Source organism: Neltuma alba, unplaced genomic scaffold, assembly GCF_004799145.2.
Source record: "Neltuma alba isolate B1F8T4 unplaced genomic scaffold, ASM479914v2 tig00003946_pilon, whole genome shotgun sequence".
NCBI classification, from domain to species: Eukaryota; Viridiplantae; Streptophyta; class Magnoliopsida; order Fabales; family Fabaceae; genus Neltuma; species Neltuma alba.
Window position 1 is genome coordinate 24,662 of NW_021633490.1, and position 18,764 is coordinate 43,425.

General features: G+C 33.9%; 2 protein-coding genes and 1 pseudogene across 2 annotated transcripts; 1 reads left to right on the forward strand and 2 right to left on the reverse strand.

Annotated features, from left to right (window-relative positions):
• The first annotated feature begins 6,273 nt into the window (after window positions 1-6,273).
• LOC114743110 (signal recognition particle receptor subunit beta-like) lies at window positions 6,274-9,415 on the forward strand. The gene is made up of 7 exons (XM_028931303.1): window positions 6,274-6,354; window positions 6,541-6,684; window positions 6,839-6,921; window positions 7,115-7,201; window positions 7,863-8,011; window positions 8,262-8,393; window positions 8,928-9,415. The coding sequence occupies exons 2-7, from the start codon at window positions 6,546-6,548 to the stop codon at window positions 9,115-9,117; spliced, it is 780 nt and encodes a 259-aa protein (XP_028787136.1). The 5' UTR covers window positions 6,274-6,354; window positions 6,541-6,545; the 3' UTR covers window positions 9,118-9,415.
• A 566-nt stretch (window positions 9,416-9,981) lies between these two features.
• On the reverse strand, window positions 9,982-14,299 carry LOC114743112 (uncharacterized). Its single transcript, XM_028931306.1, has 8 exons — window positions 13,473-14,299; window positions 12,613-12,646; window positions 12,140-12,367; window positions 11,393-11,482; window positions 10,933-10,998; window positions 10,752-10,843; window positions 10,611-10,658; window positions 9,982-10,391 (listed from the first exon to the last, which is right to left on the reverse strand). Exons 1-8 carry the CDS (start codon window positions 13,838-13,840, stop codon window positions 10,274-10,276), a joined length of 1,044 nt encoding a protein of 347 aa, XP_028787139.1. The 5' UTR covers window positions 13,841-14,299; the 3' UTR covers window positions 9,982-10,273.
• Window positions 14,300-15,714: 1,415 nt separating this feature from the next.
• On the reverse strand, window positions 15,715-18,758 carry LOC114743108 (CRS2-associated factor 2, chloroplastic-like; annotated as a pseudogene).
• Window positions 18,759-18,764: the final 6 nt, after the last annotated feature.

Here is an 18,764-nt window from a genome sequence, read left to right on the forward strand (position 1 = left end):
GGTCGGGTTCAGCTCGAAAACGAGCATTTATTTTGGTGATTGCTTATAGAGGGGAATTAGACGAATACGCAGAACACATGCGGTACCTACCTCCTTCAATTCGGACCAACGTTTCAACACAGCGAGAACGACAACGGATTTTGCTATGCACGTGGGGGTGTTGGATGCCGTTGATCTTCTTTTCTCAACTATCACCGTTGATCAGGGTAACGCCTTGTCATAATTTCTGCATCCGCTGCCCAAATATTAATGAAGCAATTGTTGTTTTTGACTTGTAAAAGAAGAGATCGTGCTCCTCAAATAATATTTTTTCAATCCTAAAGACTGGAGAACCTACTAAATACTATATTTAATACTACTTCTAATTCTAATTATAAGAGTTAGTTGACTAATTTGAGAAAATTAAGAAAACAAGTTAAGTTAGTTATTTATAATATATAGATATTATCTTTCCTAAAATATCCTTATTAATCAACTGTAGTGACTAAAACTATATTATTAGAAGAACTATCTTTAAAAGAATACATAAATATAAGAGACAAAGTGGATTGAGATTTTATATTTAGAACCAAAATAAAAGTCAAACAAGATCTATATTAAGGACCGGAAGAGGTAGTATATCAAATAACATGTATATGTAATAACTTAATAACTTAATAAACAAGTCAAATTATATATAGTTAAATCTTACATTAAGGGTTGACTAACAAAAATAATCTTACATTAAGATAATCGTCCCCCTTCTTCCATGATCAAGTTAGGAAGGCTCATGGGCTTGATAATGTTTTTCTTTTTCTTTTTTTTTCCAAATATTTAATCATTCAATCACCTTTTTTAATCCGGAAGAGTCGAATGACAAGGATAATTTTCTTTTCTCTTTTGCTTGTATTCTTGTTATTTTCTCGGTAAACAAAATTGTTTTTTTCCATACATATTCCTATGTCTTTTTTTTTAATTCAAATATTCCTATGTCTTACTTGTTCATGATTTTTTTTTGGGCTCTATATTGTTTAGTAGAATGTTGTCTTGGTTTTTTCGTGTATATCTACTATTTCATAAAATGTTAGGTTGATATAAAACACAAACTTATACTCCTCTGGTCCTTATTATAAGACCTCATTTGACTTTTATCTGGTCCTAATTATAAGACCCCAATCCATTTTGTCTCTTATATTTATATATTTTTTCAAGATAATCCTTCTAATAATAATAGTTTTAGCCAATATACTTAATTAGCAATGATATTTTAGGAATGAAAACACTTATTTATTATAAATAACCAACTTAACTTACTTCCTTAATCTCCTCAAATAAGTCAATTGGGTCTTATAATTAGGACCGGAAGAGTATTATAATTATCGTCACCAATACTGTTGAATAAATATTTCACCCAAAAAAAATACTGTTGAATAAATAAAATGTCAGTGTTATCTCTAGTTTTGAAAATATGGTCTTGTTTTAATTTTGATCCGTGAAATTTGAGTCAATGCCTAAAATTTAACTTTATTTTGGTCTGATTTTTTTTTATTCCTCGGACAATATTTTTTGGCTCCTTAAACTTTGTTTTAGAGATAAAATCACTGGTTTTAAATTTGTTTTAGGAATTAAAACAACTAATTTCAAACTTCAGAGGTCAAGATTAAGATGAAGACAAATTTCAGAAACCAAAAATAATATTAACTCGTAAGTAAGATATATGCAAATTGTGAGAAGCCAGAGTGATGCGTTTCGATTTATCTGGTAAAAAAAGAAAGAGCAAGGCGTTTCGGAAATAACAGCACATATTTAGAGCTAGAGAGAGGCGGCTAAAAACGGAAAAACGAACGGACCATTAATTGCCATTTACATTGAAAAGTTTTCAGTTTTCAGAAAAGCAAATAAAATAAATTCCCCCCTCCCAAAGTCCGATTTGACTTATTGAGACATTGAGAGGGTATTTGGATGCCTTTAAAATCACTTTCCAGAAACATTTTTCGGCAAATCAAAGCAATCTCCTTCATATATTTGTTTCATATACCGTAAAAGCACATCTGAAACCATAGTTTTGATCTTATCCAGATAATCCCTGAGCCGAACCAATTGGACAAATCGCCGAGTCAAAATAATCCAAATTAAATCTGGCATTCACCTGGTCAAATGTCAGTTTGACGCATGTAACGCGTGTATCAGTCCACCCCTTTTTAGCCTTTTCTAATAAATATATTTTCATTTATTTACAAAAAGACTAAAAAAAAATACTACCTTTGGTTCTTGATATAAGAGTTAGCTGATTAATTTTAGTAGAATAAAAAAATTAATTAAATTAGTTATTTGTAATAAATAGGTATTGTTTTCTTAAAATATTGGTTAAAATAACAATTATTACAAAGACTATATTAAAAAAATAAATAAATATAAGAAACAATACATTAAAATTTTCTATTTAGAATCAAAATAAAAATTAAATAAATTCTTATATTAATTATAAAAAATAGCATAACGTAATAAATCCCCTGTCATAAACAAGGGCGTCACAGTTCAAAAAGAGGGTGACGCATCACCTGAGTATATAAATGAAAACTCTTCCTCGGATTCAAGAATTCAAGAAAGATTCTAATAGTGAAAAGGCATCGGTAAATCTTGATAGTTGATACCATAGTCCTTCCAGTCCACTACTAATGCAGCGTCTGTTAAGAGAATGCAGCTCGTTTTAGCAAAGAATTTTCTATAGCCCTATAACTTATACCAAGCCTCGTGGCAAATTCTTTGAACAGTTATAATATATTCTTAATATAAAATCTTATTTAATTTTTATATTAGTTTTAAATATAAGACCTAACTTCATTTTGTTTTTGTATATTTATATATTTTTTTCCTAATGTAATCCTTTTAATAATGATAATTTTACCAATACACTTGATTACCAACAGTATTTTAGAAAAAAACAATACATATTTATTATAAATAATTAACTTAACTTATTTTCTTAATTTTCTAGATTAGTCATCTAGTTTTTATATTTAAAACTAGAGGTGTAATTATTTGAAGTAAAGCCTTCCACAAACAAAAGAGGTAAAGATTTTCTAGCGAGAAAGTCAGCTTTTTTAGCCTAAACAATATTCTTAACCAATTTCTTATAATTTCTATTTATAAGTTATTTGTATCTTAAATGCACAAACTAATAAATACATTAAATTGATAATTTTTTCACCCGTTGTTAAAAAAAGGTATTAAAAACATTTTTTTAAAAAATGTTTCTTGTCGAAATGGTGATGATGCAGGAAGGCTCATCTTAATGTTTCTTGTTGAAATAGTCTTATCATATGGAAACTAATTAGAGGGCATGCTAATATTTCCTATAGTAGAGAAATAGAATTTTGGCAACCATAAAATTCTGTTATCATATAATAAGGATTTAAATTAGGTTCAATGTATACAACTTGGTTTTTTTTTTTTTTACTCCAAATCAGATTTAGAAAAATTATAAGTTTCTACACATAATGGCCATGGGATTCCTGCTTTGGAGAAGGAAAGATATCCAAAATGAACAAAAATCAATATAACTCAAGGGCGAGGCAGAAACATGAAATAGTTTTTCATTTATTATATACTTTCTCCCATCCTTATCTATCCATCTATCGACCTCTAGCATGTTTTATTTAAAATATTACTCCCTCCCTCTCTTTTTTGGGAAAAAAAAATAATTTTCCCTATAATAGCATTCTTAGATATAAGAAACAGATTTTCTTTATCTGAAATTTTAAATGAGTCTTTTAACTTCTACCCCTATTAAAATAAATTTCTAGTCACTATTTTTGATATCTTTTTTTACGAGTAAGAGTATACATAGAAAAACACACACACACATATATAGTTTACAAATTAATTATTTTTAATCAAAGTTAACTGGCACTGTGAATTGTGTGATTTAGGAGTTGTTTTTTGTAACAATAGATAGATGGGGGGGGGGGGCAATTTTCCACCTAAAATTCGTAACTAATCATAAAACTATTCCCCACCGGTTAGCTAGACTTCTATTTGGGGGTTGTTTGATATTTAAAAAAAATAATTTTAATCAACTTCATTAATTTATATAAAGTTGTTAATAAGGGCTTATATTTTTTCTTTTGCCAAATTAGGGGCTATATAATAAGTACTCTTCCGGTCCTTAATATAGGACCCAATTGTTGAGTTGGTTTTGGTCCTAAATATAAAACCTATTTCTCATATTTATCAATTTTCTTTAAATTACCCTCATGGATAATCCATCAACCATAATCAAGTAGAAGAGGAAGATGGAAGTATTAAGAAAGATGATTATAGTATTTTAGGAAAAACGTGTCATATTTCTTATAATTAACTAACCTACCTAACTTTCTTAATCTAGTTAAATTAGTTAAATGTGTATTATATTAAGGACTAGAGGAGTACTACTGCATGTCCTGGTTATAAGACCTCTACTATATTATATTAAGAATGTATTTTAATATTAATAAATACTTTTACGTCATTTATGGCAATCTAAGTGTGTGTTGGAAGCCTGTTAATGTTGATCAAAGTAATGGAAAAGTAATTTTCTACTGAAAACTCTCATCAGCAAGACTATCACCAATGGGTCAATCCGGCAGCCTTATTTCATTGACCTGCTTTAGCAAATTGCTCATTAAAACTTGAATAATAACTACATATGCTTGGAGGCTTAATGGTCACCTACCAACTACTCATAAGTGGGCGAGCAGCTTAATTTAAAAAAAAAAAAAAATTAATGAAGGAGGATAAGTCATACATAGCTATGATTGGATATAAAACGTAAAACCCAATGGATACAAATTGGGGTTTTATATGTATAGTCAAATAAATTACACTATTTTTAGTCCTTAAGATTATGTTAATTAATCCGGAGAAACCAGTGAAGCTAAATAAATTAATTTAAAGTCTTTATGTTTATTGTTTTTCTTCAAACTAATTTGTATAACTTATAAACTGATATATAATCTAATGACATACATAAGTATTTTAGAGAGATTATGTAATATGTGATATAATTAAATAATTTATTTAACTTTATTGATATTTTCAAATTTGTTAATTGATTTTTATATTAAATAGGTGTTTGGATGAAAATCAAATTATAATTTTAAAAGTAATTCTATAATATACAAAGTAAATATATAAGAGAAATTTTGTCTTAATTTACGTAAAAATATTCTTGCAAAGCAAACACCCCCTAAGAACCGAAAGTAATATATTTTATAACCATGCTCCGCTATTTGGAGTTTCAAGATTATTTAGCAACACATTTATTATTAATTATTATTATTAATTCTATTGAAAGCATCCATCTTCATATCTCAATCCAGGCTGCATTGCTAAGAAATTACTCATCAATCAATTGCACAATCAATTTCTGGGGAAATTATTAATATATTTTAAACAGGGAAGTTAAATATTTTTTATCTCCTCATTTACATACTAACCACTAAAATTTACATGTCATCCTTTTATGTTTATAAGTATATGAAATTTTTATTAAGAACCTAAAACAAATATAAGGACAATGACAACAAAAAAAAACTGAAATTTTGTAAATACCGAACAAGGGATGTTAACAAAAATTTATTGTCATTTGCAAATTCAGACTTGTCAATACCAAATAAGGTTGTATTACCAAACCTGATTTGAGATTTGTAATTTCTAACTGTTTTTTTTTTCATTCTCCCCAAATATAATGAAGTTTCAAATTTTGGAGGCTGTAAAAAAAAAAAAAAAGAAGAAGAGGGAACGAAAAATTGGAATAAATCTCTTGTTGAAAATTTAATTGGCAAATGTGACTTAAGTATTTTGTATAATTGAACTTCTTTTATGTGCAATTTATCTTTCTTTATATCCAATAATCTTTCTTTATACAATGTGCAATTCAATTTTTCTTAATACAAATCAAAAATTTTGTTTGTATTACTAATCTCTTATATTCAAATAATGTTTTGTGCAAATTATCTTTTCTTTGTGTAACTTACTAACCTTTTATTATGTAATCAATTATTTTAGAAGTTATTTGCTAATTAAATTTATAACGAGAAATTTATCTTTATCCCCAATCTTCTCCAAAAACGAAAAGGGGGTTTAGGCGAAACCAAGGAACAGAAAAATTTACCTTTGGTCAGAACTCAGGACCATGGGGCAAGTGAGCTCGCAAAGACGCCAAAACGACACCTCTACATCGCCGTTTTGGATTTGATTTCAAAAGGCTCAAGTAATCGTCGACCCTCCAGATCTGCAGATCGGAAACCTTGGTCTCTCTCGGTGTCGGACGTTACGCCGTTACGTCCTCCCTCTCGCTGCCTCTCTCGTCGGGCTGCCGTCATTTACCGGCCGGTAAAATTGGTTTTCCTCTATCCTAATTTCTTTGTCAAGTTTATCCATTTCTTACTTTCTGAACCGAGGAAAATCTGTGTGTCAAAAACGCAAGCATAAAACGCCTCACACTTGGAAGGCTTTTGCTTATATTCGACACAGGCCTTTTTTGGGCTCTATTCAATTTTTTTATTTCAAATGCTCTAGGGCCAATGGAAGAATTCGAACAGTGGAAGGAACAAGTTGCTCACTGGTGGCGTCTGGGTCTGGAGTATTTTCGTCAGGTTCCCCCGGAACAGCTGTATGCTGCCGCTGCTGTATTGGCATTTACAGTCATACTACTACTGTTAAGTAAGTGGTTACATCCCTATTTTGTTGCCCTGATCCTCATAATTACTCGTTCTTTTCCATATTGATTAGTGTGCGCTTTTCTTATATGATGTTGCTCATTTTGATTAATTTAGAACGATTACTGATTTTGCAATTGTTGTGTTTTATTTTGTAGTTCGCTTGTTTAAACGTGCAAAGTCTAATACCATTGTACTCACTGGCCTGAGTGGGAGCGGGAAAACTGTTCTGTTCTATCAGGTAAGCTCCACATGACATTCTTACATAATACCCATCATACTGGCACCTCAAGTCATTATAGTTGGCTGACATATCCGTATTCATTTGCTATGAATATTGAATACTTGACATTTATTGTTCATTTCCATTTATTTATGGATATTTTGACTATTTTCTTATATAGTTTTGATGTATTTTGTTATGCCTGTGTCAGCTTAGGGATGGCTCTACTCATCAGGGAACTGTTACATCAATGGAACGTAATGAAGGCACATTTAATCTTCATTCTGACACAACAAAGGTACAACGTTAAACTTTTGAGTGAGAGGTGCAACGTGCAATTTTTTTTGGTTGACTTTTCTAATATTCTATCTGCCAATTTACATTTTTATAATATATCGTTTAAATGAAATGTTTCCTTTGAACTTTGGGATTAAGCCAAGTGAGATTAATTCACAAGATCGTGATTTTTCTTCTCCTAAATTTGTCAACGAATTTGAATCTAAATGGGTCGTCTATAGATGCTTACTTTTCCTATCATCAATGTCCCTACTTAAAACACAAGGGCATTATTCTATATCTACTCAGTATATGTACAACGCATTACACAGATCCTTTAAATAAAATGCATCTTCACTCAACAATATCACAATTTGAAAGAAAGGGGAAAAGTGGGGAGAAATAGAGAAGACTGAGAAAATTAAGAACAGGAGCTTGGCAAGGGGCATGGCCCTTACACTTTGTAAGTCAATTTTTCAAGGATGAATTCCCATGCTTGTTTTGGTCTCTATCACGTACCTTATTGTCTATAATTATTAGAGGACATCTACTTTTTTCTTCTAAATAGTGCTAATATTGCTTTTTGATTGGAATTATAAAATGGTAAATGTTATCTTTTGTTTTGCTATGTTGATTGTGAAATCATAACACTAGAACAAATGCTGTTCCTGTTTCCTTAACAGAAGGGTAAGATAAAGCCTGTCCATCTTGTTGATGTGCCCGGGCATTCTCGTCTTCGGCCCAAACTGGATGAATACTTACCTAAAGCAGCTGGCATAGTTTTTGTGGTTGATGCTTTGGAATTCTTACCAAACTGCCGTGCTGCTTCTGAGTAAATCCCTCTGCTTGTATTGTGCATTGCTACATTGTGTGCAATTATTTTTACATCTTGTTGCTACTTTCTAGATTATCATCTTTACGAAAAGGTTTTCATCCTTAATGCCAATAGTACTGTCGAGTCAGTACTATGCAATTGGCAGTGGGACTTAAAGTTTTAAACAATTAACCTTCCACCTCTGCCCAAGTTCGTTAGGAAATTAGCATTTTAGTACCTGTATTCTAACACTTGTTATTTTTTGAAGGTATCTATATGATATTTTGACTAAGGGAAGTGTTGTGAGGAAGAAGATTCCTTTGCTTATTCTCTGCAATAAGACAGACAAAGTCACTGCTCATTCCAAGGACTTTATCCGCAGACAGATGGAGAAGGAAATGTATGGCTTCAAATCCCAATTCCTTGATGCTACTCGTATAATCTTTGATGAGTTACTTTAGCAGTTAACATAAATGCGGCTATTCTATGCACTTTAGATTTTCACAAAATAAGACCAGGGTAGAATTGATTATTTTAAAAAAATAGGGGACCAACATTGTTTATTTTTAAACTAGGAGGGATGAAATTAAACTTCGATAAAACTAGAAGGATCAGAAGCGCATTTAAGACTTAGGAGTTTGTGTGGACCATTACATGGCCATGACATCTTTTTCGTTCACTGTGGAATGTGAAATTATACCCCTTGATCGGATAGAGATTTTAGAAGGAATGTAATGCTTCTTTCGACATTAACCAAGTGCTTTTTATTGTTAGCCTTTGTAACTTCTTTCATTTATCTTGTCGTTGGGGATCAAGATTGCTTTGTTTTTATCTGAAATATATCTGATATTTGTTTAATAATCCCTGTGACTGACAGTACAGCATTACTTTTTTAATCCGTCAACTTCATTTGGCTTTTGTTATCCTTATGCAGTGATAAATTGCGGGCATCAAGAAGTGCAGTATCAGATGCCGACGTTACCAACGAGTTTACCCTTGGTGTTGCTGGGGAACCATTTTCTTTTTCCCAGTGCTATAACGAAGTTACAACTGCAGAAGCTTCTGGTTTAAATGGCGAGATATCTCAGTTGGAACAGTTTATCAGAAAATACGTGAAGCCTTAGCTGGATGTTATAGTTAATTTCAATGTATGAGAGCTGGCCTGGGTTGGTCTGCTCGGTTGTCAGAACTTGGGGAAGCCTAGCAGTTTTTCTTGTAATTGGCAAGAAAGAAGGGAAGAAGTAAAGTAGAGGGGGTCAAAATAGGGGGGACCAACTGACGGGAACTCCTGGTGTATGATTGGTTATGAATCAACTGATTTGAATTTGGATAATTTTTCTTGTCCGAGTGGGCATTTTGATCTGTTGATCCCTTGATTGTCCTCTGCTTGTTTGCTTACTGATATTTTTGGCACCCCTGTCCTATTCGTTTCTTGGGTAAGATTAGTTATCTCATCTGTTCAGCTTGATTTTCACATTTGGTGAACTTGGATTTCTTTGTACATGATGTAAAATTCTCGAAATTGGAAAATGATAAAACCCTTCCCTCCCAACAAGAAAGGAGCCCATTAATGTGATGTGAGCTACGTCTTCTGAATCTTCTGGAGCGACACATAACTATAATTGTAGGATTGTTTTTTTGGAGCTTATGAACCATGCGGATTTCATTTTGCATGGTAAGAGGATCATTTGATCATGTGTTTCATAAATAATCAATCAACTTTTAAAATTAAACACTAACTACATTTTTTTTCCCTTTTGGGTGGGGGTGTTGTTGCGGACCAGCCATTCGAAGCTCAACTCGTTCATTATCAATTGAAGAGATCCTACCCTTTAATCTCACACACTACTTGGTTTTTAAGGTTTTTTTTCTCCGACTTCGACATGATATATTAATATCATTTTTTTTTGTTCTAAAAAAATCCAATCTTGTGTGCCCCAGCGGCACTTGCGCCTGTATGGAGAACGAAAAATTCAACTATATTTGTCCCCGCATAAAAGTATTTCATTATTTCGAAAGATGTATATTGAAAGATGCACAAAATATACAAAAGAACAAGAAACTATTCACGAGCTCTTAAAAAGATACATCTTAGTTTCAGAAACGAATTCAAACATCACACCTACATACATACAAATCTTCCCCTTCACAAATGCCTCTCTAGGAAGCACTATTTTGTTGGTACAACAGCTATCTCGTATCATCAAAATCTAACATCTAAAATGGCTCAGCTAGGATTATTGCCTTGTTATTAATTAATTAAAATCATATAATGTGTTATTACCGTACAAACTGGCAGGAATCAGGAAATGCTCTTGACAACCATGAGAGCTTCAACCTTATTATTAGATAAAAGGCGCCATAGCATGGAATGTGCAGTAACCCAACAGCCAAGTACCTAAGTCCAATAGGCCAAAAAAATAAGCTCAACCGAACCAAAACTTTTATAACTAAATACTGCAACATTGTGAGGATCTCTGTTTGGTTCGGTCTACCCAAGAGATTGTCTATCTTCATGTCTTGAAAGAAAAGCATGCATAATTGGCAATAACATAATGCATTGGTTTATGCTCAATCGAATCAAGAAGCTAAAGCTGAAACAGAGCCAACGACATACCATAGAGGTGCATATGAGGATGATAAGTCAAGGAAAGGATAAGGCCACCTGTAACAGCGGTTAGCATATTGTAAACATCAGACTCAGGTTTCTTCATGCACAAGTTATGATCAAAACAAGGTAAGGGATGGGCTATTTTACCAAATTGAAACACAGGCATGGATGATCCACTGAAAAACAACAAATATTGTTGTCCACAGGACAAAATATGCAAACCGAAACATCGGAAATCTCTGCATAAATCAACAGAAAATAGATGTAGAATTTGAGCTCTATAGTCTGGGAAAAACATGAACTAGTAGAAAGTTAAAACTTGACTCACCAAGCGATTCAATGATGTGTCCCCAAGGAGGAAAAGAGCGTTAATGGAGTGCAAACAAACAATCAACTGAAATTGAGAAGCGCAACTATATTCAGATTAAAGAAAATGTATAAAAACAATCGACTAGAAATTGAGAATTTTTGAGTATTTCTCTGACCAATATAAGAAAAATAATCAATTACTTTCATAGATATAAGTTGCAAAATGGTGAAAAGAGTGAGAAGCTATTTTAATATTCAATGAAAATGTACAAATTAGTTTGCATTTTTCAATAAATATGAAGGTTGAAAGCGAGAGCACACACTTTCTATTGACAGTTTTATCTGTTTATTAAGCATAAAACTTAACCTCCAAAAGGATAAATGATAATCCAGGCACAATAAGAAAATCATACTTACAAAGTTCATAACCTTCAAAAGGACAAATGATAATCAAGGCACAATAAGAAAATCATACTTACAAAGTTCAGGCTGTAATCTTTGGATGTCAAAAATGGATAAATGATGAACCAGAACACAAAGTCAGTGAGCACGACAGCACCTGCACAAGTCTGATCATTTGAAAGAAAAAGAAGAAAACAACAATAAATTTCCTTAGTTCAACGTAAAATAGGAGTGGACTCTTAAAAGCATTTAAAAACAAAAACACAAAATGTATAACAAAAACTTAAGCATTTTATGAATGATATGACCGCAGGCAAGATGCCTAAGAAGATGCCCTAGGAGCACGGCTGAAACAGAGGCTATTTCACAGACTGTCAGCATTTTGCAAACTTCTGATGGTTTTGGGTACTTCACCACTCAACAGGCCCAAATTCAAACCCTCTGGCTCTTTATCAAACTAAAGTCATACTCAGGGTAGTGCTTTCCTGGAAGATACTCAACATAAGCATATAGGAGAATTGCATATTTTGTGAAGGAATCTGCCTTTTCAGCCATGGAACAATAACATTATGGCACAATCTTTCTTGCCTAGTGTAAAGCAAAGACGTTTGATAGATAAGGATTCAAATTGTTTGAAAAATATATTCAGTTTCTTTTATAAGCCAAACATTTAAAAAATAGTCAGCATTGCATCTTGACTATATAAAAGATTACAAAGAATGACATGGTTTGGTTAAATTTAAAGGATAAAATTCTCACGTAATATAAAAAGTCTCCACCAGTGGGGGGGCCGCCAGGGGGGAGGTGCGGGAAGAAAAAGTTACCTGAAAAAGTATCTGAAAAATATAACCCCATAAACCAGCTGTTCTTGGAGCATAAGGTTCTTGATGGGAATGTGAACTCTTTGGAAGGTTAGACATATCTTCACCACCCCCAAGTCTAGGAGCCACATATATGCCTAGCTCTGTATCTAAATAAGAATGATTGACCGCGTCGTCAACAAATTTGTTTGGGTAAATAAAGCATCCAAATATGGACAAACCTGATCCAACCTATAGGTAAAATTGAGAACAAAAGTCAGGTGAGCATATAAACTAAAATACAGACAAAAGGAAACTCCACAGATTAATTTTATAATTCAACTGATTTACTGAGACTCTAATTCAATGAGTTGAGTTAAATATTAAATACCTAAGTCCTAACTGCCCCATAAAATAGAAATACATAAAATTCTATGGGAGTTTCATTCTGCGAACTTTTGGTGTAATATAAAAGAGGTAACATGTGAACAACTTACCCCAAAGTATATAGTGACCAAAGTAAATGTCCACCTGCCATGGAGGAAAAAAAACACGATTATATCATATTAGATTTTTCCATAGCTAACATAAGCTCTCTATTGTTGACTAATAGCTATGTCCGATATAACATCAATAAGCTATTGTAAAATTTTTTTTCTGAAACTTGATCTATAGTAAAATAGGTTCAATTACACATAACCTTCCCTGAATTTTGTTTTAAGAGTAGGAAATCTGTAAACCTTTAAAATTAGATATTGAACCTCTGTAACTTCTAAATTTATACAGATAATCCTCCTTTTGTTAGTTAGTCTATTACTTGGACAATAAAATTGTGATGTGTCACGTGGTTACTTGTACATTACCCAACGTTTAAGAATGTTATCTATATAAAATATAGTTTACATGGCTTCATTGTCCTTGACTTGCCATGCTTCTGTTAATGAAATATCAGACCATTGACAGGGAGTTATAGGGGCGAATTGGAAAGTTTAGGAGATTCATTGTCAAATTTTATAGGTTGGGAGGTTGTCTGCACAAAACTCAAAGTCCAACATTGGTTTTGTATACAATTTAACCAAAATAACATAAAAGGCACACAAATAAATATAAGAAGTTTCTAACTTGCCACTTGAGGTAGTAAGAAAACAAGATACGTTCAAGTTTAACATATGGGTCGATAAAGAATAATTTCCTTTTAACGATATGACTATATCAAAGAGCATGACATATGGAAACCTTGAGAAATGAGGGTATGTTATTTCAAGCAAGGATTTTCATACTTTGTCTAGTCCATCTTATCATGGAATAGATGCTGACAAGACTGAAATATACAGTGATGTGAGATAATGTAGCTTACTGAGTGTAGAAGTAAAATATGCCTCCCCCATCAGCAGCCACATTGGCGATGATCAATGCCAAAAGTACAAGAAAAGCAATTATTCTAAAAGCAAGCAGCCAAGCAGGATGAATTCCTTTAACACACGTCTGCCATGCTTCATCCTCATATAATAGCCCAACTTCATCTCTTTGATTTTCTCTCCTCTCAAGTCTTGATTTATTGAATCCTTCATGCCTCCAAATTAATAAAGCTGCCAGAGACATAGAGATGAAAATCCATAGTGCACAGAGGAAGAACCTCCAATTTAGCCAATAGCTTGGGTTAGTAGTATCTGCAGTCATGACGGGTTGCCAAGTATGGCTCGAGTATCCTGACAAGAAACTCATCAGTCACTTACAAATGCTCAACAAAATGTCTTCCTGGTATGATTTTTAATGCTCTATGTACTCATTTAAGCCCAGACACCCAAGGGCAAGTGTGCATGAGTAAACGATAGAGTGAAAGCTATCATTTAAGTGGAAAACTAGGGAGAGTAAGATGGCTATAATGACAGTAGAAAGAAAAATGTTCTTCCCACCAAAAAGGCAAAAGCAATAGTTGAAGTGTTTGCGCACATTTGAATGATAAAGCAGACAGGAGTTAATAGCCAGCAAGTAGTCCAAATAAATTTTGTGGAAAACTAAGAATCAGTCAAGAACATCTCAAATTCTCAACTGACTCACCCCCGGAAACCACGAAGGAAAGGAACTGACATAAACTATTTCAACGAAAGATCATAAACTTAATCAAGACCAAAGATATTTGAAGCATGACAGGAATCAAGTCGGGAACAAAACTGAGAATTTAGAAAAATCAAACTGAAAAATGCAGGGTATTAGGAACAAAACGTGTGAGAGCTTCCCGACTAGCACATGCTAAATATGGAGTGCGTGTTCAAGCTTGTATGTCCCCCGCCACAAATGCAAAAAAGAAAACAGCTAGAATTAAAGCAGAACTTTGTTATAGCCATCCCTTGAGAACGAAAACACAATTTGTGCAGGAGACAAGGGACAAAACTAAGAGATCAGGTACAGAAAGCTTGCTCATTTATCAATCTATCCAAACTTAGATTCCTTTCTTCGAATGGGTTTCACCCAAAGTCCCAAAAGTTCGTTACCTCCGTAAAATGATTCTTAATAAGGAAACAAAAAAGAGAAGGAAAAGAAGATGAAGAACTTACTGTTACAAGTAAAACTCAGAGAAGATAGTGGTCGATGTTAAAGGAAGATGCTTTGCTTCTTCCTTTTCGTTGGCAACGAAAGAGAGAGAGGACCCAGAGGGCCAGAGAGCTGTGTGTACAGTTCAACCCGTAACGAATTTGCTTTGGGGAAAGAAGCAAATCCTTCGTTTGTTTTTGTCCAAAAAAAAATAACTAAGATGCTTCCTTTGCTGATATCAGAGAAGATTCAGGATCCCAGTGAAGACGGAACCAACTTTTCGTTGAAAATATTATTCTCTAATTGCATCTCAATCTCCGTTGCGTGTTCATAACGGAGTTGATTATTATTATAATTATTATATTATTAATCAGTGATGAATTATCAATTTGGTTGTGGGTGGTAGAGTTTTTTCAGTCCGGCTGCAGTTGGCAGTTTGAGCTCATTACTATTAGCATGCAGTTGTGGAGAACCGTGCCCGCCTATGAATTTACAGGTCTTAGTCACATTAAACATCGCGCGGAGCGTTAACAAAAATAATTTTTTTTCCCTGATGCAAAGAGTTAGCAAAATATACTTTAAAATAGAAATAACGTAATTACATAACGTAATTTATGGAGATCGTGCGAGGGAATGAATAATTAATGCCTTAAAATTCATGAATAATTAATATGGACAAAAATAAAAAAATAATATAAAAATTTTAGACAAGCTATAAAGAATTCTGTTATAGAATTTTAAGATTTGAGTTTTCTTGGCTGAAGAATTTCAAGGATATCTTTTTAAATACTAAAAATTTAATTTTAAAATTCATATTCATTCTGTTAATAATTAAAATTTTAAGATTTTTTTTTGGCTACACACTAGCATCCTTTTAATGCTATTGGAGACAACTTGTTCAACCCTAAATATAAACACCTCTCATAATGAGAATTTAAATCATGATTCGTTATGTTATGAGAGATTAAGTCTTTTTCGTAAACCTAACCCTTTGTTGGTTCAATTTTAACATTTAGTTATTCTTTTCTCTTGAACAAGGACTCAAACTTAAGAGCATTATAGGTAAAAAAAGGGGACTGAACTATATACACAGTTTTGTCATTAGTGGGTATTTTTTTACATTTCAGGCCAGCTACTGCCTACTCTCCCTAAACATCAACAGACCTTCTGAATGCACAAGCTCTTCAAAATTACACAGGGAGATATGCGAGTGACCCCATCAAACTCTTATTTGTCTCGTCTTATTCTGAGCTTGTCAGCAATTAGGTCAATAGGTAGTGATCCAGGTGCGGCTGATGAACCCACCACACCATTCGGTTCATCCTCGTCATATTCATCATAGTTGTCATACAGATAATCTTCTTCGTCATCGTCATCCTCATTAGTGAAGCCATCACTAGGATAAGTGCTGTCTTCTTCAAAGTCTGCAAGTGAGCCTTTAGTAGCAGCATCACCATCTTCACTGGAGAATATGAGTGCCGGGGAGGAGTGTTCAGTGGCCTGTGAAGCAACCTCAAATTCCTCTACCTTCTCCAAGAGAGCATCAGGATCATCAATAATCTCATCCAATAACAGTGCTTTGCTCGACTCTATCGCACGCTTCCACAGCGATGTCATTTTTGGGCTTGAAGGAATCATGTTTTTATCAAGCTTATTTTGATCATCCTCAGTCTCACCTGATCAACATGGTCAACATACCATATCATCAAATCAAAGCCCCACAATACTATTAGCCAATGATACTTCTACGTTTCACTGCATGGGGGTAATATGGTAGGAGTATGGAAACAATCACCAAACCATAGTTTGTGATAACTATTGAGGTACCTCTAGGTAATATTTTCATCATGATTTCATTAAGTCATTATTACTTGTGTCAACGGAAAAAGAGCTGCCTAATGCAAAAAAGTCAATAGAATGAAATTGTCAAACACATTTAAAGGAAAATACTGTGCCACAATATTCTCCTCAACATACCTGAATTGTCCAAGTTCCCTGCAATACCAACTTCAGGACGGCTTAAAACTGGGGGAGCTTGAGGATACATTGATTTCCAATCTTTCCCCCTCCACATTAATATCTGTTCATCATCAAAGGACAATAGCACACAAGGAACCAATTCCTGCGAACACAAGATCAAGAAACAGAATAACATTTTCATGTGTCATTACTTGAGAAACGCATAAATGAATAGGCGCAGGGGGAACGATAACAGAATTATTATGTAGTACAGGTAAAATTAGCCAGGTCGTGTATAAACAGGCCTAAAAAGAAATTAACCTTAAGCTTGGCTCCTATTTTCTTGTAATCACTGGGTTCCAACCCCTGGCAGTCAATTTTCGCCAAAGGACTTCCTTCAAAAGCATGTTTTACTTCTTTCACGAGGGAAACGTAGACCCCATTTTTAGCTGCAATATGATTAAAGTAAATCAGTCGTTCAAATTTGACAGTCAGAAGACTCAACCTCAAATCTTGTGCTCACACAAACATGGATGACAGAGTGATCTCATAGTCCAAATGGATGTCTTACCTAATTTACATATTGGTAATAACTTTTTTCCTTTCTTACGGAATTTATCAGCTTCAGCTTTTGTTAATCCTTCTGGAGCTTCTTGGATAAGTTTTGGGTAAACTGGAGCAGCTGGCTTCCAGAGCATCAGTGGATACTGTGGACGAGTACGATAGTTGTAATTTCTCCCACGGAAAAGATAAACCACACCACCAACTCGATGAATTATTTTACCCCCAGTTTTCTCCTATGATAAAATGGAAACATAATATTTGAATTAATAGCTAATAAAGAGCAGCATGAAATTATCAGTCAACACATTTGACGGGAAGCAAGAAAATGAAATATTAGAAACCAAAGCACATTGAAAGTGAGACTCAACAGATTACAAATTGCAAAGACCTTCGGATTTGATGCCATGAAAGCAGTGCATCTACTTAACTCACAAGAAATAAAAAGAAGACTTCAAATTAATATTGGTATATATATATTTTTAAAATCCCTGTCTTGATACTAAAAGCCGGTGTGAAAGGCATGGCTACAACAGCTCTTCCAAATAATGTCTCTCTTTCCAGACCACGGGTTCTATTATGCGTCATGACTGTATGCATCAAAATACAAAATCTAATGTAACTTTTAGAATTATCATTATGCTGTGCCTTGATCAACAAGTTAAACGGAAAATTCCCAGCCAAAGGCCCAGGCCTGGGTAATTTGAAACAAAACTTCAGTAAGTCAAAGTATGGTCAAATCATTGAAGAAAAGTCAGTTCTAAAAACAAAAGCAAGACCATGATTTTGAAATATTAACAAAGCTTAGAACTTGAAAAATTCATAGGAAACCAATTTAAGTCTGAACAAATGCTACCGACTTCCGAGCAAGCGGTCCATGCTTACAACCTAGCCGGATTAGACGTTAGAAAAGAGAAATAAAATACGATACCTCAAGATGATAGCAAACGTTATCCATATCCACGGTTGGGACACCTTTGCAGCGAACTTTACAAACACGGGATCGCTTCCAATGTGAATGTATCAACTCCAACATGTTATGTGTTAATCCGTCCCTTCCTACACAACCCATCAAGAAGTCATGGTATTCAGTACTCTGATAAAAAAAGCCGTGTAGGGAACCACTAGCCCAACATAATACATGACACATTGAAGAAATCACTCATTATAGTACTTGAAAATAGTACTTGATGCGGACATATGGTATAGGAAACATACAATTCAACGTATGAGAAACAACAAACACTCAGTTCAATCTAGAACTCACCGAGATTAACCTGACGGTTTTCACCTAGCATGGGTTTAACAAGCATTCTTATTTCCCACTTCTTCAAGGGCTCCCCAAGTATCTCCTCCCTCGTCTCCCCTCTGCGGATACTTCCCAGGTGGAACGGCCTGGCATTTCAACATGCTTCACTCCTTTCGTTCCCGGCGGGGGAGGATTGAAAGAATCAAAAAGTGGGATTTTCTTCTTCGAGCTCTTCAAGGGCGCTTTACCAGTCCAAGGCCTCGGCATTGTAGGCGGCGCGAACGGCAAGAACGCGGGCTCCCGAATTGCCAGCGGCTTTACCTTCGGCGTCTCCGAATAACTAAA

Excerpts from the sequence above, each read along its gene's own strand:
- LOC114743112 (XM_028931306.1), bottom strand. The coding sequence starts at position 13,840 with ATGAGTTTCTTGTCAGGATACTCGAGCCATACTTGGCAACCCGTCATG. Across the intron at positions 12,368-12,612 it reads TGGTCACTATATACTTTGGG|GTTGGATCAGGTTTGTCCAT; the intron begins GTAAGTTGTTCA and ends TTTTACCTATAG. Across the intron at positions 10,659-10,751 it reads CATGCCTGTGTTTCAATTTG|GTGGCCTTATCCTTTCCTTG; the intron begins GTAAAATAGCCC and ends CCGCTGTTACAG.
- LOC114743110 (XM_028931303.1), top strand. The coding sequence starts at position 6,546 with ATGGAAGAATTCGAACAGTGGAAGGAACAAGTTGCTCACTGGTGGCGT. Across the intron at positions 6,685-6,838 it reads AGTCATACTACTACTGTTAA|TTCGCTTGTTTAAACGTGCA; the intron begins GTAAGTGGTTAC and ends TTTATTTTGTAG. Across the intron at positions 7,202-7,862 it reads TTCATTCTGACACAACAAAG|AAGGGTAAGATAAAGCCTGT; the intron begins GTACAACGTTAA and ends TTTCCTTAACAG.